This window comes from Conger conger, chromosome 16 (assembly GCF_963514075.1).
Source record: "Conger conger chromosome 16, fConCon1.1, whole genome shotgun sequence".
Taxonomy (NCBI): Eukaryota; Metazoa; Chordata; class Actinopteri; order Anguilliformes; family Congridae; genus Conger; species Conger conger.
In genome coordinates, this window is record NC_083775.1 from 21,824,506 (window position 1) to 21,847,257 (window position 22,752).

General features: G+C 42.5%; 1 protein-coding gene across 1 annotated transcript; it reads right to left on the bottom strand.

Moving 5' to 3' along the window:
• Positions 1-1,598: 1,598 nt before the first annotated feature.
• Positions 1,599-20,709, bottom strand: ift70 (intraflagellar transport 70). Its single transcript, XM_061224296.1, has 19 exons — positions 20,521-20,709; positions 20,025-20,090; positions 19,139-19,348; positions 17,333-17,389; positions 15,696-15,831; positions 14,388-14,492; positions 13,797-13,925; positions 11,673-11,722; positions 7,937-8,089; positions 6,702-6,767; positions 6,460-6,513; positions 6,263-6,328; positions 6,097-6,173; positions 5,084-5,294; positions 4,129-4,200; positions 3,557-3,660; positions 3,146-3,224; positions 2,763-2,892; positions 1,599-2,442 (listed from the first exon to the last, which is right to left on the bottom strand). The coding sequence occupies exons 1-19, from the start codon at positions 20,572-20,574 to the stop codon at positions 2,306-2,308; spliced, it is 1,956 nt and encodes a 651-aa protein (XP_061080280.1). The 5' UTR covers positions 20,575-20,709; the 3' UTR covers positions 1,599-2,305.
• Between the last annotated feature and the right edge of the window lie 2,043 nt (positions 20,710-22,752).

Below are 22,752 nucleotides of genomic sequence, written 5' to 3' on the forward strand. Positions count from 1 at the left end.
ATGACGTGGCCCATGCCAATGCACAGCAACTGCGATTTAAAGGGACATTGCAACATTTTGTTAATCTTCGTCGATGGATGTTTGAGTCCCATGGCACTTTGTGTACTGTGTAACTTTACCCTGATGCATAATATGGGTCAAAATGACCCGTTTGTGTCATTTTCAAATTCCTCTTGAAATAAACCATGCCAACAACTATTACCCGACAAACCTGTCTTGAATGGATAAGATTTGTTTTTGTTGACACTTTCTTACAATTTGAGTAAAGAAGCAGGTAATTTTGTACCCATACTGAATTCCAATGGAATTTGATACAATATATTGAAACAAGTGTATTGTCTTCTTGTCTTTTTCAATATACCTAAGAGATTAGCTTATATTTTGTTCATATATTCTGTGTCTGATGTATTGACATTATCACATTGGTAATCATTTTGAGTTATCCATTGCAATAGTGTCATGAAGATCTCGCTTGCATTTATTCACTTATGTATATATGGACTCACCTGGCACTTTATTTTGTACACCTGCTTGTTAATGTTAATAGCCTGCTCCACAAAACAGAATCATGTGGCTGCAACTATTTATATAAATCATGCAGATATGAAAGAGTTGATTTTTCAGTTTTTTTGTTTGACCATTAGAATTGACAAGATTGACAAGAAGTGACAATGACTTAGATCATGCTATGATGCCATGCATGGCAGTTCTAGCATTTAAGAAACAGCGACCCTCCTGGGATTGTTATGCACAATCTCTAGAGTTTACAGGGACTGATGATAAACAAAAAATATCCATTGAGCAGCATTTCTGTGGCCATAGGTCAGAGGAGAACGGGCAGACTTGTTCAACCGAACAGAAAGGCCACAAATGCTCAAATAACAGCAGCTTTTTACAGCAATGGTATGCAGAAGCGCATCTCTAAATGGGCAACACTTTGACCCCGGTAGCAGATATGCTACAGCAGCTGGATACATTGCCAGGCTCCTGTCAGCTAAGAACAGGAAGATGAGGCTCGTCTTTAAGACTCACACTCAGGCTTCAAATGTGGTATGATAACTGTAATATTACTCGGCATGTGAAAATGTCAAAATATGATACATTTCCAGTCTCAATTGAATAGAGAAATTTTAAATTTCCATGTAATGAAAGCCTAAAGGGATTTGGGTTGTACATTGTAGTGCTAAACTAATGCAAATGTATTGTAATAATACAAAATATACATATCCTATTCAGAAATACAATTTTAGTAGTCAACAATTTTTTACCCACCTATGCATTAAAGGGGTATTGAGGAGCCTATGAATCTAAAGCAGGGGTGTCAAACTGAATTCCCAGGGGGCCGCAGTCTTTGCTGCTGGTTTTTGTGGTTTCCTTTCAATCAGCTGCCAATTAAGGCCAATTAAGGCCTTGAGAACAAGCCGTGTGGATACTTTAACCAATCAATGACTTCAGTGAACTCAAAACACCCCAAAAACCAGCAGACACTACGGCCCTCCAGGACTGGAGTTTGACACCTGTGATCTAAAGGTTAACAAAAGTAAACAGTACAGCCTTTTAATTTTCAGTATTGAACACATAAACAGACCAGAGCAATACAGAGTTAATGTTTTTAATTTACATTTTTATTAAATAGAAAAATAAATTTAAGACTCTACATTTGAAAACTTCAAGACATGAAATTCACAAAGGAGGACAATGTTTCTCAGGATATAAAAGTTAAATATCCATTTGTTTTTAAATGAACAAAAACAAATGGTAACTGCTAAGTGTGTTTCGGAATTGAAGGTGTGCGATTATCACTAAAGACAGGGCAAGACCCCTTCATTTGCATGAAATGCTTCTGGGATAAGGTTGAGTATCTGGACAAATAACTAGTGTTTTTCAGCTGACAAAACAGCACAGCACTGCAATGCAATAGAAAGAAGAACCAAGGAAAGATTATATATCTCCTGTATTGTTCAACACTGTTATATACCTGTGTACATTTGAGAGCTGACTGGATTATTGAACTTTCACAAAGCCATTTCAAGATGAAGGGAACGAAAGCCCGTTCTATGAAAACTGATCGATGGTTTTCTTTCGAACTGTCATTTAACATGCGTTTCAATTCATCATAACATACACCACGTTCTGGAAAAGAACACGTTTTCATGAAGTCGTCTTGATGAACATGCAAGCAGATCATGTGGTCCTTACTAGTGACCAGTAGTCCTTAAAAAGTCCTTAGACTCCCAGGCACATCCAACAAAACACTTTCCCCAAATGTCACTTCCAGGGTGTCTTTTAAAAAGCGGCGAGTGGCTCATTGATTCCAGCCGGTGATTTGGTAGAGGAGAGCTTTGAGCAGGCGGGACTCGTAGGTGACCGTGTTCCTGCCGATATGCAGCCGGTCCTCCTCAAGGGGCTGCTCGATGATTGCTGGAACATTCTTTCCGTAAACTCCAGAAAGAAAAGAGGAAAAAAAAAAGAGTTATTATGGCGATAACATTTTTGCTGACTGAACAGCAGTCGGCCGTAACAAAATATCACTCTGGGGCACATTACGACAGGCCCTGGTATTATGATGATGATGATGATGATGACGACGATAATGAAGATAGGACATTTTTAACTCAACAGGTTAAATGTGCAGACGCTAAATGTGTAAAGGTTGTGGGGAGATATAATATTGATGATTAGACTGAGTGAAAGCGCAGAAGATCTAATAACGATCATTAGACGGCGGCGTTGCCGGGATGAGGCGGAGGCCTCAGACGTACTCTCGCAGTGCTCCAGAAACTGGACGCACTCCAGGACCACGGTGTCCCTCAGCATGATCATGTGCTTGGCCATGTTCTCCAGCAGGGACAGGAAGCAGCGCTTCGCGTAGAACCACGTGTCCGTCCCCAGCTGCGGCACCAATCAGAAACAGCGCCCCATCAATATCCAAAAGCCTAAACAGACAGTCCTTTCTGGGAGGACAATAATGAATGATCTTGCTTTCACAAATGGAGATCATTAAGTAGGGGTTGAGGAAAGATAAAGGAACAATATAAGATTATGCACTACGCAAAACAAGGTCAGTGATCAACTGCACAGCACACAAACAACTATTGGAAGTGACCCAGCCAGCCCTGTTTACACTGTATGAAGTGGCCCATACCTTCTTGTTGTATGGCTCCAAGCTCTTAATCACACGAGAAATGCCGAAGTCATAGTTCCCTTTAGCACAGTACAGGGTTCTAATGGAAAATACAGAGAAATGACATGAGGTGTGTTACACATAATTTCTTAATGTAGCATAATTAAAATGCCCACATATCAGGACATTACAGTATAAGAATATGCATCACTATAACGGAGACATGGAAAATGTTGTACATATTTTATCAATGTGTTGCATTGGGTTCTTCATTCAATCAGTCTAAAACAGAAAAAGCTACAGACTATGGTGGAGAAGAGTTACACTGTGATTGGTGAATAAGTACCAATGACATGAGCTCTGTGAGACATAGTGGTACTATAACTGGTGAATATAAGTACCAATCGCAGAACAGTAGGTGACAGAACTCACCCGATGACCAGGTTGACAATACACAAGTGAAAGACCTTCTTTTCGGGGTCGTCATAAGATATCTGCTCCTCCTCTTTCTCAATCTTCCTCATCAGCTCCTCTGCCTTTATAGAACCATAGCAGGACAGAAATACCACACACAACAGAATCAATGTTTTCTTTTGAGGCTCAAGGAAAAGACAGGCCAAGAGAGAATTATTTCCTGAGGTAGACGCTGGATTACCATATTAAAATATCTATTTCACTGTACATGCACGATTCTACATGTGTGTCTTTCTCCTTTCTTAAAGCATTAAAGAGTAAGAAATGACTCACGCAAGAAAATCATGACTTATTTAGAATTTTAAGAATCCCAATAAAGCTTGCACTCAGCCTTGAAGTTCCTGATTAGCCAAAAAAGAACTTCTATAAAACTGTTTTATTCAGGGAATTAAATTGTTTTCCCAGAGTTTAATTGCCCGTAATTTATGAAATAAAAATTAGTTTTTCTTCCTCCCATTGATCCACCTTTTGTGTCGATTTCTGTAAATGATTGTTTTTTTTGTTGAAAATGGTCTTGGGATCACACTCACCTCTTCGTTCTGGCTTGTCATGATGTAGGACACGCACAGGTTGGCCAGGACGATTGCACTGACGTTAAGGATCTGGGGGTTTGGGAAACAAGGATTTTCCCACCTCAGAAAAAGTTTGAAACTCGGTTTGACCAGAAACGAATGGAAAAAAATGGGAAAAAGCACTTCAATCCACACAGAAACTCCCATGCATGAGGACTGCAAACAGGTGATGGAAAAATAAATCTGAAACCAGGAAGGCAGCACGAGTGCACGGCACGTTTTACCGAAGGCTTTCTCCTGCACGGACATTCCTGAATGTTACACTGCTCCAGCTAGCAGGCACAAAAGCACAAGACATTTGGGGTTGAGGGTGATTGCCATTTCCGGGTCACTCTGTAGGGTTTCTGCAGCGCTCATAATGCGGATGTCATTCCTGCTCTCAAGACTTGCTGCAAAACCCAGCTCTGTCAATGGATACCAATACAAACCAAGGACTTTCATCTCCAGTGCTGGAGAGCTGCAATACTTGATGTCCAGTGCTACTGGATCTGGCGTTTCAGTGCTTAAATGACTGAAGTCATGGATTGGTGTGGCAAGTTCACACGCCTTATTTCTTGGCTGCACATTGAAATTAAAACAAGAAACCTGCAGGCACTGCAGCTCTCCAGGTCTGGACCCAGATCCCTCATGTCGAATCTGTAAGTCATATATGGACACAGGGACCTGCTGAGAAAGTCACACTCCTCAAAAGTCTCATCATATCTCAAAGGCATGAGGGATGCCATTTCTTTGACAGTACATTCCTGAGGGACTTATATTCTACATACTGATTAGTTATAATGGCTGTATTCACTGATTGGCTATAATGACTACTCACTGACTGGATACATTAACTCTACTCACTGATTGGCTATAATGACTTTGAGGGACTAGGGTGCTGATAAGCGCCAGGCGTACGAAGAGACGCACTCACGTTATCGTAGTGCTTCTTGACGATGGGCTCGTAGAAGCCGATTGCCTCCTTGTACTTGTTCTCCTGCATGAAGAGAACGTGAGCCACGTTCAGCTTCCACACGTCGTGCTCATTGCAGAACTCCACAGACTTGCGGAAGATCTTCTCAACCATGTGGTAGTTCTCCCGGTTCCAGTAGATCTTGGCCTGAGCCATGAGCACTGGGATGTACCTGCAGCCAACAGCAGGACACTGTGTGAAGGGGAACGCCTAGAAGAGCACTTGGTGAATGGATATGGAACCCATAAGAGCACACTGTGAACCCAGTCCGGCACAAAGGAGGCTTGACTGGATGCAGAACTCAAATCTGATTATATATTACCATGGTTGGCTCTGAACCCTTAACAATACACTGGAGAACAAAGGGCATGGATCCCTAGAAGCAGGGATACTGCGATTTCCATTCTCTAAATCAGGGACAGATTTAAACCTCACAACCTGGTAAGTGTAATCTGGCCAATCAGTGACATTATTGGACTATGAACAGAAGACAAAACCAGCAGTACTTCTGACCTCGAGGGCCAAATCGGAATATCCCCGCCCTGGTGGGCACTGCGGGTAAAGTGTATGGCACCGAAAACAGCACAAAGGGATGCAGGAAGGGGAGAGAACTGAAGTGTGATTTTATTTGAGGGACATGGGGGCGACATGGTTCAGGCAGTAAGAGCAGTCGTCTGGCAGTCGGAGGGTTGCCGGTTCGATCCCCCGACCGGGCTGTGTCGAAGTGTCCCTGAGCAAGACACTTAACCCCCAAATTCTCCAGACGAGCTGGTCGGGGCCTTGCATGGCAGCCAATCGCTGTCGGTGTGTGAGTGTGTGTATGAATGGGTGAATGGAGAAGCATCATTTGTACAGCGCTTTGGATAAAGGCGCTATATAAATGCCTGCCATTTACCATTTACATCAGCAGGGCAGCAGACACTCAGTGGGACAGGTTTCGATGCGTATGTGCATGTGAACCGAACGGCACTCACTTCTCCAGCGCCTCGTCGTACTCGTGAACAGCCTTCTTCACCACCTCGTCGTCACGGTTATGCCTGGCCTCCTGGACCTCCACGGTGAAAAGACATAACCAGCGATTAGACAGGGGTAAAGCGCCCCCTTAGGGAGAGGAGGGTTTGGGGGGAGTGGGTGGCTCACCTGCTTGGTCAGTTTGCGCAGTTGCTCGGTCAGTTTCCCCGCAATCTCATCAAACTTGCGGAAGGCCTGTGATATTACAGCAAAGGTCAACGGTCTGGGTAAGTTGAATGTTAATTTAAAAAAATTATATTCCATAGCTAAAAGTTTCCAAAGAAAAAAAAACACATTTAAGAGGGCTGCAGCATTGGCACATTTACCTCTTCTGGTGCAGTCTGGCAGGTTATCATGGCATCCAAAAACTCATATAGATACTGAAAAGAGATGTTTTATAGGTGCATAAAACAATAAAGAATATGCAGTATACCTAACTTATCAATTGTTTCTCTTTAGGAATTCTCAGCAAAACAAAACACAAACTACTATTAAATTGCCACGAAAATACAAACACATTCAGTTCAGAACCAAATACATTATGTACACATGCATATTGGCTTCTTACCGGAGAGAGGAACTTGTAGGTTAGATGCGCATTTTCTGCCAAAACATCTGCAGCCAGGTCAAAGTACTACAAAACAAGCCAAGCAAGAACTCTTACAGCCCAATTCATATTACAGTACTTTCCATGTAATACTCAGAATGATGGTTTCTTATGTAACACTTCAAACATTAGTGTTTACCGAACACAGCAGGACCGCCTCTTTGAACACAAAATAAAATGTTACGATGCAGATGCAATAAAAAGAGTTTTACGGCCCCACTTTTGGAAAAATATGACCACCATGATTTTCCGTGAGGCCAGGCTGGCAAAACCTCTTGGCACCATGCTGCAACATATGGGAGACTGGCTGATACTAAAATTATACTTCCATAACTTCTGAGCTGCTTTGTGGTTAATGTCTCCAACAGCCAAGCAGCCTTCCCAAAAATCCTAAAAACAACCTAGCAGTGGTCATCTACAGGAAAACTCTTGAAACCAACATTCAAAAATGGTTGAGAAGATTTTTTTTTTGGAATAGCAATACCCAGGGAAGTTTGGTTGGATCAGGGGTGCAACAACAGATTCCACTGCAGGTTGTCTCCCACAATTTGGGAGACAAAAGAATAATAAACATTACAATAATTGGCATCATTGTGGGTTCAGCATACTGACTTAAATCACCTAAACTGGCTCTGCAACTATATATATGAGCCATATATCAGCCGGGACTGGCCTCCCTGCACCCTCTGTACCCCCGGACTGCAGATATATAAGGCTTGAAAACCAACCAAACCTCCTGTGTATTACCCTGAGGTACAAATATTGATTCCAGAGAACTTGCAATAACATGTTCATATTAGACCGTGGTTTCCAAGTCCTGAACCTGAAGTCACACGCCCTGTTGGTTTTTGTTTTCACCATAACATCTGCAAGGTGAGTAAACAGTGTAACCAGCTGTTTTTGCTTTAAAGTTTTTAATACATTTTTTTATCAAGTGCCAAGTAGCAACAAAAGTGAGCACGCCCTGCAGCTCTCCAGGACCCCTGTGTTAGACAGTACCTGTGTGGTAGAAAATGCCTTTTCTCCATTGACATGCAAGTGTGTATGTGAATGACAGGCAGGAATTGTGAAACGCTTTGCGTAGCCGAGTAAATGCAGCCCATTTTAACATGCTAATGTCCTGGTAAGCTCTCTTGCGTCCTTAAAGGCTGACCCGATGTCTGAGGCATTTCCCAGAATCCACTGCGTGGGCTCACCTCGTATTTGCAGTAGAGCAGGAGCAGGTTGCCGAAGGTAACCGGGGGAAAGGGGTTCTGCTGCAGGAGGAAGGCTAGCTTCTCAAAGCCCTCAGTGGGCTTGGTGTCCATGTTCATCAGGGCCTGGTTGTGAAGGGTTACCGGGTCCAGCTCCTGCAATGCAATACAATACAACTCATTATAGAACATAACAAACAATCCGATACAATGCGATACAATCAACCCAAAAACAATCCAACATTGGAATGAAAGCAGCGTAAGCTCGTTTAGCTCTATTTGTTCTGAAGTGAGTGCTTGAGGTAATGTGCAGTGTTGTTCCAATGCTGAAGAGATGCTCCTGCCATTAAAATAACATTGATTTTTCAGCAGCAGTGCCAGGAACATGCACATAAAATGACAGATACAATGGAGATTGTGTATATTTAATGCAGTACTGGGCCAGGAGTGGAGCGTGCCATCTGATGTGATTACACAAAACCTTGAAATGCACATCAGCAAATGCCAAGAGCCTCCTACATTAATTTTGCTTTTCATGGATATTCATGCATAACAATATACCAACAACTTACCAATGTCGCCGAGAACAAATTAATTGCTAACCTTCACATTTGTGAAGAACAGACTGTCAAGTACAATATCCTCCCATTAACACAGGTAAAAAAATGACATAAACAACAGCAATGTCGGATAATTTTTCAGTAAAAACATACACCACCAGGGGGCGATAGCTAACTAGCAGCACTGCAGTGGCTGTCGTCTGCTTCTTCTCGGCCTGTGGTGAAGGTGTCTGCCAGCATACATTTCCAAACTGGATGCAGGGCGGTCCACGGAGAGACCGCGGGAACGGACATCAATTTATTTGAAGAAAACTCCCTGACAACATGTTTAAAGAGCTTCTATCCCCTGGAGTTCTCAAAATTACATGGGCTTCCTTGCTGGTTAATGGATTTAAGAGGGCCACATTATTGACACTCCCAGCACGTTATTATATAAATGTGTATGGATAGAAATATGTGTAAAATAGATTATGACAGCATGTATCCACCGTGTCACATTATCATGGACAAACCCTGCACTTCTGTCATCCTCCAAATATCACGGACTTTGCTGTGACTGAGCTGCAGCTGTACTGTATGCACGCTCATTGGTATCTGTCCTGCAGGCCAGGGACATGGTGTGTAAAGGGTTATGAGGATCTGAGATGGTGAAGAGGCTGAATGTCCTTCTCGCCAATGATCAGACGTGCATGAGGACATGTTCCTGCAGCCCGCTTTCATTCCACAGTGCAGGTGTGCTTCACTGCGCCAGTACACACACACACACACACACACACACACACACACACACACACACACACACACACACACACACACACATACACATACACACACACACAAAGATACACACACACTCACACACACACACACAAAGATACACACATACACATACACACACACACACACACAAAGATACACACACACATATACACACACACATATACACACACACACACACTCACACACATACACACAAACACAAAGATACACACACACACACACACACATACACACATACACACACATGCATATACACAAACACAAGCACATTCGCTCACAAATGCACACACACACACGTACACACACACGCATTCTCTCACAAATGCACACACACATATATACACACACACACACACACACATATTCTCTCACAAATGCACACACACATATATACACACACACACACACAGTGTAAAAATAGTACTGCAATACTAAAGGAATTTTCCAGGCTGCATTAAGAAGGGAGCCAGGAGATGATGTCTTCAGCACCGAATTCTCCACAGAGACTCCTGAGGCTGTTACCTTTTTACCTTCCTCTTAAAATATATATGGGATTTCATATTTACGGCTGTATCCGATTGTATCATTTGTTCACCAGTGGCCTTAAAAGACTGTATAAAGTATCCCTTTGTTCTCTTTTGTAAGCTTTGGCAGAACTACACCACGAAGCAAAAAGCCTGTCAGGATTCAGCAGACATTACTACTGTATAGACTAACCAGATGACTGACTATTGTGTTCCCTTTGCCTTAGCTACAGGAAGCTTTGGTTAGTAACAGTTCTGTAATAGCTCATGACGAGGTGTAGAATTCAGAATGTTTTGGGTCTAACAGATGGGAGACGGTCAATGTTATGAATATGGAGTCGGCCATCTGTTTAGTCTACAGTTATAACTGTTAATCCCTGTTTCACTCCATTTTATTTTTACAGAGCTTCTCCCGTTCACTGGCAGATCCAGCCAACCAGGGCAGACAAATCCAATACAGTCAGTAATCACTTTATCACGTAGACCTGTACACCAGCTTGTTAATGCAAATATTTATTCAGCAAATCATGTGGCAGCAACTAAACGCATACAAGTATCCATAATTTCACCCTTTCAATGCAATCAGTTCTCATATGGTGCTGCAGCTCTCAATGATCACCCATGCCCTCTCTAGAGTGCACAGAACGAGTTTCATCATTTAAAATGACAGAAATAACGGTCTATGTGCATGTTTTGGGACATGAACGCGGCCCAAATGACCTGTGCATGTGCATGAGGGGGGTTTACTAATCCTGTGGTGAGATGCCCTGCTGGCTACAGTAGTAATGGATATTGATTGTAATCTGAAAAACGTTGGAAACACCTTGGAAAAAGTGATATAAAGAAACACCCTCTCTCTTTAATTATAAAAATGGATAGGATTCAGCTTAGTCGACAGATTTCACAGTAGCACGCGGTATGGCATTAAGCTGTGATGCCGTATCTCTTTATGAATCTACAGATGGGATTAATGTGTTGGACCTGCAGACCTGCCTGAAACGCTTTCATACACTGCCGAGTGCGTGACTGAGCCTGCCGGGAGAGCCAGGTGGGCAGGGTTTGGACCTCTGCATTCAGACCGACTCCACTGCACCAGGCAGGCTCAGTCAGGAGCAGCTAATGAACCGAAACGGAATTCAAATCACATTTCACGCAGGCCTGATTCACAACCGAGTCAATATTCATTCTGCTGTAACCCACTTATTTATTGCTGTTTTTACCTTTGACTTATATTGTGACTTAATGGTGCGTATGTCTAACTAAGCACCTTGTCTGGGGTTCTGTTTTTTTTAAAAATTGACAATCTTCATACTCCTGGGGAATAGTGAGTATGTAACAATAAGCAGAAATAAAATAAACCATTAAATTTCAAATGAATCCAGCCTTTGACTGGTCACAATGCAGTACCACAGGACAGTGCAACTGAAAGCAGCTGCAGGGACTGAGTGAGGACACAGGGGATAAAGCAAGCACTCAAACCCTTCCTCCCTGGACAACAAGACAGCCAATCGCCCCACAGGACCCTGGGCCATTGTCACCACTTACAGTTGCATCTACGTTCCTCTGGGGTGCCCATCCCTGTTCCTGGAGATCTACCATCCAGTCGGGTTTCACCTGATTCGTATAATTAGCAACTTGACAAGATCTCCAGCTGTTGAATGAGGTGTGTGCTTCTGTTAGGGTTGCTGTGAAAACCAGCAGGTCATTAGATCTCCAGGAGCAGGGTTGGACAGCCCTTAATATATTCACCTCGTATAAATGTACCGTTCTGGTCTTAATAAGCGATTACCCACTCCTGCTGAGCATCTCTACAGTAACAAACCGTGGTATGGGGCCCATTTTATGAGCGAGAAGTGTCTTAAATGCTCTGCCTACCTCCTCAGACCGGGGCGGCATGTCCGTCAAAGCTTCCTGCGCTGCATCAACTTCAGGGAGAGAGCGAGAGAAAGAGCAGAGGAGAAAGTGAGAGAACGAGAGGGGGAGTGAGGGAGAGAGGGAGAGAAAGAACAGAGGAGAAAGTGAGAGAAGAGAGGGGGAGAGAGGGAGAGAAAGAGAGAGCAGAGGAGGCAGTGGGAGAAGAGAGGGGGAGAGAGGGAGAGAAACAGAGAGAGCAGAGGAGACAGTGGGAGAAGGAGAGAGGGAGAGAGAGCAGAAAGTGGAGAAGGAGAGGAGGAACAGGTTAGTATGCAGTGAGCGCCTCATTACCATACGTAAAACAGCTGGTACACACACTGTGGGGTAGAGGGAATAATAAGTCATATTAGAATGCTAAAATATAAACTAGGGGCGACATGGCTCAGGCAGTAAGAGCAGTCGTCTGGCAGTCAGAGGGTTGCCGGTTCGTTGCCCCGCCCGGGCGGTGTCGAAGTGTCCCTGAGCAAGACACCTAACCCCCAAATGCTCCTGACGAGCTGGTGCATGGCAGCCAATCGCCGTTGGTGTGTGAGCGTGTGTATGAATGGGTGAATGAGAAGCATCAATTGTACAGCGCTTTGGATAAAGGCGCTATATAAATGCCAACCATTTACCATAAGCCATAGTAACTGGAGTTTAAGTTATTATTAACAATTCAAGAATTAAATATTCAACAAAATTAGCAACAAAAAATCGAATCAGATTTCCCGGCCTTTGTGCATATTCGTAACTGTGTGGGCATATTGTAGAATATACCACTATATTTATTTTAAAATATACACTATTGAACATGGCAGTAATCTATGTATTTTGTAACATATGCTGTGCATCCTGCCATAATTTGAAATTGATATTTTATTTCATATTTACCCTAAATTAACTTGTCTAACTTTTTCAGGAGAAAAGACTGAGGTTGGGAGAAAGTATCTCAGTAAAGATGAACAGATAAACTCCTGCAGTCCTCTGTGTGTCTACCGAGCCGGATTAATCCTGATTTTCAATCTGCGGCACACTGGCACAGGTCTGGCCCTCGTGTGTGAGTTTAATGAGAGCCGGGCGTGGCCCCTGCGATCTCGGCCCTCAGGGAGGCTCAGAGCTCTCTGCTGGCCTTTCCAACGAGCTCTCTGAAAAAAAACACACAATTTTCAATTTCCTGTTCCATCCCGCAGGAAATCTCCCCCAGGCGCTAAGCACTGGTGCAGAGGGTCGGGAAACTTCTGGAGAAGTTGAATGTAATGCCAACTTCGATTACGGCAACTCCACAATCTTGTCTTTACAAGATGAACACTGGCTATTCAAACAAATGCACACCAGAAAAGTAATTTCAGTAATTTCCCCAAAAAACGTGTACAAATAGAGGTTGAAAGCAACAGGGTTCATTGAAAAGTTGACGAGCCTTTGAGAATGTGTGAAGCTGGATGAACATGAACAGTTCAGAGGCACAGTCTTTATACACGGCATCGTGGAATTTTCACGTCAACTGCAGCCACCTGTGGCGATAATATCTACCGGTTCTGCGGATGTGCAGGTGGTATTTAACAACCCAGCTCAGCTTCAAGCGCTGCTGACTAATGAATACATCTGTCAGCACGTAGAGAAACACATTAAATGACCTATTTTGTTGTGCACAAGTTGTTACTATGGTTTCATGCCATTACGCCGCTCCCTTGGGAACTGTTGATTTTGGCTGGACCCAGAGGGAGGTGCGCATTTCCAATTTATTTTTCAGTGGAAAGTGTGACTCATTTTCATTTATTGCTCACTTTATTGCACCAGTTATAATAAACAAAAACTATCCACTGCATAAAAAAAAGAGTAACTGCTCAAGCTACTTATGCGGAGTAATACCCTGATTAGTTGACCAGTCAGTCCTTAACTCTTGACTGCTCAACCAATTCTGCTATAATTACAGAGCACTCAATTTCTGAAACGTATCACTGAAAACAGCGACTACTTAGACCGCTTGAGATACAACATGATGTCTGATACAATGTTTGATACAACATGAAAATGGCCATGCCAATAAATATAAGCAGCATATTAGTTCAGCTGTGTAGAACATTGCACAGGCTGCATTGCTCTTACAGTTTTTCAGCTGGTACTCGATGGCCGCCTTCAGGTTGAAGGCCTCTATCAGAGCGGTCTCATGCAGAACCAGCGTGTTCCCCACGCTTCGAACGTCGATGCCTTCCGTCGTCATGCCGACGCTGAGCTCTGAGGGAAAAAGCAGGAAAAAAAAAATACTATTAACATACACTGACATGATTTTTCGTTCACACCGTTTTCCAGCAGTTCTTGGAGACAAGCTGTAATTATCAAAACTGAAACGTAAGACGACTGAAGAAACTTGAGCAAAAGAGTTGCATGATTTGCATTCACACAGAGATAATGTGATAATTTGATCGGTTGACGGGAACTGCGAAGCAGAAGTTTTTTGACAGATAAAACTAAAAGTTAGGGGATACAAAATAATTCACAGAAAAACATAGCTCAATTGTACCTACTACCAAGGTAAACTACAGTTTCTTTTACGAGTCACATATATTCGTCTCCACAGAGAGTTACACACATGAGGAATGTGACCCAGCATTAATGCAGGTCAGTGCACATTCCTTAAGCAGACTTGGACTGCGACGGCGAATCAGACTGCTTTATTTGGCAGTGACAGCTTCTCACCCGGGTGCTCCCTGATCCCACGCTCGATGATGTCCCCGATGTACTTCAGGGCTGGGGCGTACTGCTTCATGCTGTAGTAGCAGAGGGCCACATTGTACGACAGATCTGCAAGGAGAAAGGGGATGGGATCGCGCTCGCTGTTCTCCAGGACTGAACGCTCATTGTTTTTGTGTTCTAGGCCTGAACGGTTATGGTCACAGGCACTGTTTTTGTGTTCTAGGCCTGAACGGTTATGGTCACAGGCACTGTTTTTGTGTTCTAGGCCTGAACGGTTATGGTCACAGACGCTGTTTTTGTGTTCCAGGCCTGAACGGTCATGGACAGACTGTTTAGTGTTCCAGGCCTGAAAGGTCATGGTCACAGGCGCAGTTTTGTGTTCCAGGCCCCAACAGTCATGGACAGAGGCACTGTTGTGTTCCAGGCCTGAATGGTCATGGTCAATGGTGCTGTTTCTGTGTTCCAGGCCTGAATGCTCACAGTCACATAACTTGTTTTTGTGTTCCAGGCCTGAACAGTCATGGTTACAGGCGCTGTTTTTGTGTTCCAGGCCTGAACAGTCATGGTTACAGGCGCTGTTTTTGTGTTCCAGGCCTGAAAGGTCATGGTCACAGGCACTGTTTTTGTGTTCCAGGCCTGAACGGTCATGGACAGACTGTTTTTGTGTTCCAGGCCTGAATGGTCATGGTCACAGGTGCCGTTTTTAGAAAGCGCCTTGCCGCAGGCCTGCGGGTCAAAAGTTCCCTGCTCTCTCTCCAAACCCACACAGAGCCAAATTGCTACCCCTGCTGTTGCCACGGATACAAACCTTTCGCTTGATGGATTTCGCAGGATAACCACTCAGACTCATTCCTCAAACGCACCACAGGCAGACTGAGGGCTGGTCCTGGAGGGCTATTACTGACAGTCAAACTAAAGAAGTGACAAAACTTCCTTTTGCAGATTTTTTAAAACCTGTTTTTTGGTTTTTCTTTTTCTGCCTTAATCTGGAAGGAGCAGTCACCTGTGGTCCTGTCCCATTACTGTAGGACCCTCCCAAAATTTGGTAGTGTGCATGTGTCCCCCAATGTACTCACAGCCAGCTGCCAATCATTTCGCTGGATTATGCACCAAGCTGTACTTCCCTACACTAGGGTGCTACACAAATTAGCACAGGCAGACCAAGCGAGTGAATTAATTTTTCACCATGAGGCAGGGGATACAATCCAGACAGAAACTCTCAAATCCAGACACTGAATCCCTCCCCATATCGGTGTGTGTTTGTGGCTGAAAGAGAGCTGGAGTGAGTGAAAGGTCTTCAAGATAGATTACCTGGGCGGTAGCCCAGCACCTGCAGGGAGGTCATGAACTTCTTGCAGGCCTCCTCAAACTCTCCCTCTTTGTACAGCAGACAGCCCAGATCCACCTCGTAGTCTGGATCATCAGGCGGCAGCTGCTCCACCAGACTCTGACACAAAAAAACAACTTAATTTAATACCTGCTGTGGGTGCGCACGCACACACGCGCACACACACACACACACACACACACACACATCCCTTTCTCACATTCAAACATAAACAATTAGATTTATCATTGTTTTTCTCTCTTCCTATTTTTCTGTTCATGCCTTTCTTCTTCCGTCTTTGTCTCATTTTCAAGTTCCCTCTGCCACACCCTTTTCTCTCTCTGTCTCTCTTCTCACTTGTTTCTCCCCCTTTTACAGTGTTTTTTCTGTCTCCCTCACCCCTCTCTTTCCTCGTTCATTTTTCTTCTTTCGCTCTCTAACCTTCCCTATATAACTTACATCTCTAGTGTACGTCTTTAGAATTCAGTGCTGGTGCTCAGTCAAGGTTACATACAGTGTTGTCCGTATTTGGACAGTGGTACAATTTCTGTTATTTTGGGTGATTCAGTCCCTTATCAGGTGATATATGTAGGAATTTTATACATAGTATCCCCATTTTAAGGGACCAAAAGTAATCGGACGGTTGGCTTCTCAGCTGTTTCTGATTAGCCAGGTGTATTCAATCGCTTCCTTGTTGCCGCGATAAGAAATCTATCTGTATCTACTATCTAGTCTTATTTGTGGTTGTTAAAATGAGGACCAGAGTTGTGCCAGTGAATGTCAAGGAAGTCATTATGAGGCTGGGGAAAAAGGAAAAATGCAGTCAGAGACATAGGTGAAACAATGGGATTATTGCCTTTCTGTGGGATGAAGCATCATCCAATGAGTTTGGAGGCATTTCACTGAACATGAGCAGATAAGATGCTTCTGTACACTTCAAAATTCATTCAGCAGTTACATTATCAATGAAGGCAAGTGAGCCAGCACCTGTGGCAGCCATACATGCCTAAACTTCACTGTGATACAAGTCAAACGTGGTCTCATCTGTCCACACAACCTTTTACCAGGCTCTTTTAGGTACTACTTAGCAAACTGTAACCTGTTTTTGTAGTTAACTACTGGTTTACAACTTGCAGTGCAGCCTCTGTTTGTGAAGTCAGTAGTCACATCCATGCCTGTCTCCTGAAGAGTGGCTCAGGAATTTTTGGTTATTTCTCAGCCTCATAATGGCTTCCTTGACTTTCACTGGTAATGGTAAAACTCTGGTCTTCATGTTGACAAACAGCAATAACAGACTGCAAAGGCAATTAAAAGTCTAGAATCAGATAACTTTGAGTATCTAGGCTTTCTTATACCGGCACTAAGCAAGCGATTGAATCCACAGCTGAGACACCAACTATAGAGGTGACAGTCTGCACTTTAACCCTAATTAGCATTTTTTACATTTAAAATCCAATGTGCTGGAGTACAGAGCCAGAAGAACAGGAATTGTACCACAGTCCAAATGCAATATACTGTATTTTCTGCACATTAGCAGTCATAGGATTTCCAGACATGCTAAATATCCTCCGCAGTCGATAGCAAAAATTAAAAGAATCTTTGTTTTTTTTTGTTTTTTTACCTTGGCCCCAGACAAATCCTCCTCTCCGTATTTAATGGCAGCCTGCAGTTTTATCATCTGTTTGGGAAAAACCAAACACCACTGTGACTCACAAAGTCCATATTCAGTTTGGATAGAAAAAAAACTGATAATATAAGTTGATTTTCCATTTAGTGACACAGAAGTTTTCTCCATCTCCTCTAACACATGAAAATAACTTGCTTTCTTACTGAAAGCATTTTGGTTGATTGATTCTGAGTGCCGTAACAACACTGTTGAAACCCTGACCAACATTAATCATGTCCTTAAACTTGTCGCAGCTAATCACCACAGATGTAATGTGTAAATGGAACTACAATACAAACTGTTTCTATTTGAGTATCCAATCAGATCATTTCTAACTAAAATTTCAACTCATCCAGAAACATATTCATATTCATAAGAACTCCACTCAGTAGATATGAACAGTCCAGGGTTCATTAGTCCAATCACATTGAATCTGAGACAGTCAGGATCATGAACATCATCCAAAGGGAGATGACATGATTCCACGTGAGCAAGTCAGGCTGACCCCATCACAACATCCCAATAACAGGAGGGAGAGCATGGAATCTGCTTCACTTTGTTTTCATTCAGTTTTTCTTATCCTTCCTGAAGGGCATGGCTACGTAAATCATGCTAATTCAGTTTAAAAGCAAATAAACAATTGTGGAGAGCTGTTTGGAAACTCTTTATAGGTAAAAAAATCACAATACTGCCTTTTCTCTAAAGCATATTGTTTGCCTTTATAAGGAAAGATGACCCAGACCAAAGCACTTCTTATTTCTGGATGTACCAGACATTTTAAATGGTTTTATACACACTCCATTGACATTAGGCACTTGGCACATCCAACAACCAAAGCACACCAACCAAAACCTTTCTTCTGCAAGGTCACCCTGTAAATATAACGTTTCCAGATCATTTAAAGCTGTCTGCTGCAAAATGTCCGATATTTTTACCCCACATGAGGCCCTCTGTGAGCCCTTGAGAAAAGTTTATAACTTCAGATATCAACACTGGGCATCCAAAAACAACTTCACAAAATTTGAAATTTGGGGCTGCCACGAGGCTCATTCAGTTAAAGCAGTGGTTTTCAAACTCAGTCTTGGGGATTTTATATTTGACATTCCCAGATAATGCAGGTTTGGGGAATTTCCATTAGCTCTGTCACTGATTTACATTTTTCATAAATCGTTGAATTTCAGTGACTAGTCGACCACACTGACTGATTAAAAGTCCTTGGAATTTGAATGTGCAATAGTTATCCTTCAAGGCATAGTGTTATTTCTGACATACTATGACCTTAAACAATTCACCCTTTAGCAGACACTGTGTGTCTAATTAAGAACACTTAAAAGCTCATTAAGAGGCAGCAATTATGGTCGGAAAAAAAATTAGCACACATGGTGGGTCCCCAAGTTCAAGTTTGAAAGTTCAGTGGCAAGACACTTTTTGAATGCATGGACGGGCCCCATGCATTCAAAAACTCAGTCAGAGGCGTCAGGCTATGACGCCTATGCCAGTGCTGGCTGTGGGCAGCAGCCCCACGGGGTGATTCCCTTTGCTCTAGTGCCCCTCAAGTAATGAAGAGTTTCAGTCAGCCAGCACTACAGTATCTCTTCGCACACTAGCAACCCCCATTGGTTGGATGGGTTCCTGCAAATCCACCTACTGAGCTGCACATTAAGTGCTTTGCGAGCCCAACCTGAGAACTATATTGTGAAAACAAAATGGCTGCCGATATTTTGTAGGAGAGCACAGGCTAGTTTGAGACTAAGTGCTTACCTTGGTGTGGCTGTTGGGGTTGTCCAGGAGAAAGGTGGCCTTCATGGCCTCGGGGAAAGCACAAGCCCCATACAGTGACTGGGCATAGTACAGCTTGTACTCCTCCACCTCTGGGTGCAGCTGGGTCAGCTGCTCGTAGCACTCAGCTGCGTTGATGTAGTCCTGCATATGGAAGTAGCAGTAGCCCAGGAGGGACAGTGCTGCCCTAGACTGTACACAACAAGCAGTGATTGGTGAGCAAGCAGCAATGTGCAACTATTGGTCAGCAGAGGTCTGAGACAGGCTGTCTACATGGAGCCTTAGGTCTGTCCCTTCACGTGACATGTCACATTGGCCAATCAGAGAAAAGACAGTGGGCCATTGAAAAAGCACCTGGCTGAGAAAGCAATTTATTTTTCAGTTGTTAATACAGTTGGGCTGTGGGCTGGCTTCAAACTGCTAGAAACCACGAGAGACAGGCCTGCTGGAATCTGATATTCAAGTGGATTTCATAGGAAGAAAGCTGAGAGAAGTGAATAATCTGCAGGAATAAAAGGCTGATTTTGACCAAATGGCATGAACCTTAAACCTTAATATTGTTGTCGTACTGTGAAGATGGCAATTAAGTCAGGGAGGTTGGTGTACTGTCTTTCCATTGGATGAAGAGCTAAGAACTTGGCAAAATGCACAGGGAGTCGCGCCCAACTAACACACAGGCCAATTTTCACAAACAGAGATTAAACCTAGTCCCAGACTAAATTAAATTTTGAATGGAAATTTTCCATACACGACTCAATTTAGTCCAGGACTAAACGTAACTTGAAACCAGCCCAAATGTGTCAAGGTAATTTAAGTAACATTAAGCTGGTCAAAATAAACGAAAACTGAAGAAGGTATGTTAACTTACTTTGAGCTGTTTTTGAAGTTCATTACTGAGAATGTGGATAGCCTCTCCGTAACGCCCATCTTTGATCTGAAAGACAAATATTAGCTAATAGTTAATAACGTAATTAAAATGCCAATCGTCAATCAATGTGGTTTATTGTCGAGCATTCAATTAGCAAGCAAATGTTATCTTAAATTACTAACCTAACGTTAAGCAAGTTATCGTTAACTAAAACGATATTTAGTGTACTGTTATCTGTTCGTGACATGCAAGTATGACAGTTTCCAACACAACCCTCAGACGTGGCTGGCGTCGCTTTAGTTGTCTAAAAAATCGTTTGTAAAAACGTTAGCAGCAACCAAATACACAAGAACTTGTGAAATAGCCTCTCGGGAATAAATAGCTTGCAGCGCGGGTCTCTAGATAACAAGCAAGCTAGCTACCAAGTGCAATAACAAGACGCAATAAAATATTAGCTGTGTTAGCAAGCTAACGTTAAATAGCAAACATTACCCACCATTTTGTAGATTGTAGCCGTGTATTCGCCATCCTTAATTGTTATTAACGTCATGATTCCTTCCCAAAACTGGTATTTTTTCCTAAATAATTTAGGGATAAAAAATCTGAACTGTAATTTGAAGGAACACGTATTTCCAATTTGAGCTAACGTTAGCTGTTTTCATCCCTTTAAGCTTACTGTGCGTTACCAGGCAACCGAACCGGAAAAGGAAGCAAGCTAACTTCTCCATAGTAAAAAAGGCAGAGATATTCGAGATACCTTTTATCCACATAACTGTTCTGTGTTCAAGCAGCATACGGTATCTCTGGCAAAGAGCGTTTCGAACACATAGCGGTGGCTTCGAACCAAACACCGTCTGTGTAGTTTATGTTAGAAACCATATATATGTAACCACATATCTTCATGTTTGTTACGTTAAGAGATTTTATCCTTGGAAACAAGCATCTAACTAGGGTGGCCACCAGCATGACTATTCTCAATTGAATTTCAGATATTTCAGGGATCTGAATCTACACATATCTTGAATATGAATTGCAACTCGTCATAATTACATTAGAGATATCTTGAATGGTATTATTACTAGTCAAATTTTTATTATGGATATGTAGACCTGGAATTATTACAAGTCAGAATTTCAATTCGATGTTTGATTTTCTACTTGTAAAAATGAAAAGCAAACATCTTGAATTAGAGTTTCTACTAGTAACAATTGAATTGTGGATAAGTGAGCATGAAATTCACTGCAAGTCAATGGTAACATATGACTAGTACAAATTCTGATATGTGTATTTGTTGTTACCGCAGCTATGTAAGCCTATATATATATATATATATATATAGGCTGACATATATAATATTATATTGGGGCCTTCTAGAATTTTTCAAGTCCATAACTGGTCATTAATGGGCCACTGATTGGTCCACAATTAGTGAGAGCAATTTAAGACATTTAAACATTGGATATAGGCTATTACTGATCATTTCAGATCAGAAAATACATTTTATATGTTGTTTCAGGTCTATACTGAACTGGAACCAGAATGATGCCGGTGATATTTCAGATATTTTGCTCTGCTGCTGAAGCAGATTACCATTTTTGTGAAGTATCAAAATAAAATACCCATAGCTTTGTCATAGCTTTGTTAAAATTCAATTAGTTTATAAATATAGAGCATTGCAGAAAATTATCTAGAAGCTAGGTTATCCTGCAAGAAACTAACTAGGTTTCAGCACATGCCACTATTGTGTTAAAAGTTGAAAAAGCCAAAATAGTTATACAATTTTGTTAAAGTCTGACTTTCCATAAACTCTGCAAGCCATCACAAGAGAAATGGCCAAATTAAGTTTTGAATGAAAGGCTTAGGAGGAAAAGCTTTGGTTACGCAACTTTAGTGGTTGAACCTGGATGACGACCATAGGAGCACATGTGTTTGCCATTAATGGCTGTTTCAACGTGGCACTGGAGTAAAGCTTTTCAGAATATTGAGTGAAACTCTACTCAAAGAGAAAGGCATAGGCTAAACCATTTAAATCTCAACAGTCTGCGAGAGGATAGGACATCAGGTTACGGTTCTTCACAGATACAACAAAGAAACTCTGACTGAGTTGACATGAAGTACACATATGAAAGTAGAAGCTGTCCATCATTCCTGAAAAGTGTATCCTTCCCATTAGCGGCAGCATTAATGCGGCTAGGTATGTCTGCTAATCCTACAATGTGCAGGGAGCTCTTTAATGTATGGGCACTTTTTTCTCAATGTACAGCCATTAATACAACACCATCAACATGTATTTGAGATGCATTCACCCAACTTCATCTGGAACACTGTTCATGCATGCAGCACATCGTCGACAAGCAGGGGACAATCGATCTATGTTTCACCTGTTTCAAATAAAATGGGCACCTGACCACTAGGGGCCCTCAATGGCTGCCGAATGATGCATTTGATTATACATTTTGTGGTGGGGGGATGGGAGAGGGGTCCCATGCTTGCTCTTTCAAACGGCCTCAAAATCATCAGATCTGCCCCTGCCAACAAGGATCTTTGGAGGATGGACAATCACTTGGAGTCCTTTCTAATTGGAAATTGAAAGTTTTTTGATCCGATTCCAGGAATTTCTGACAGTCAGATACAGTAAAAAGTAACTAATAATCTATGCACTCCCCCTTTGGGTCTTGTCGTGTCTTGTATAATATGTCACAGAAAAAATGTAGACCGGACATTTGGA

Bases quoted from the DNA above. Each gene is read 5' to 3' on its own strand.
- ift70 (XM_061224296.1), bottom strand. From the start codon at position 20,574: ATGACGTTAATAACAATTAAGGATGGCGAATACACGGCTACAATCTAC. The intron at 3,661-4,128 runs GTGAGTGTGATC...GGTTCTATAAAG, and splicing joins TGACAAGCCAGAACGAAGAG to GCAGAGGAGCTGATGAGGAA. The intron at 2,893-3,145 runs GTATGGGCCACT...TTGGTGCCGCAG, and splicing joins TGGAGCCATACAACAAGAAG to CTGGGGACGGACACGTGGTT.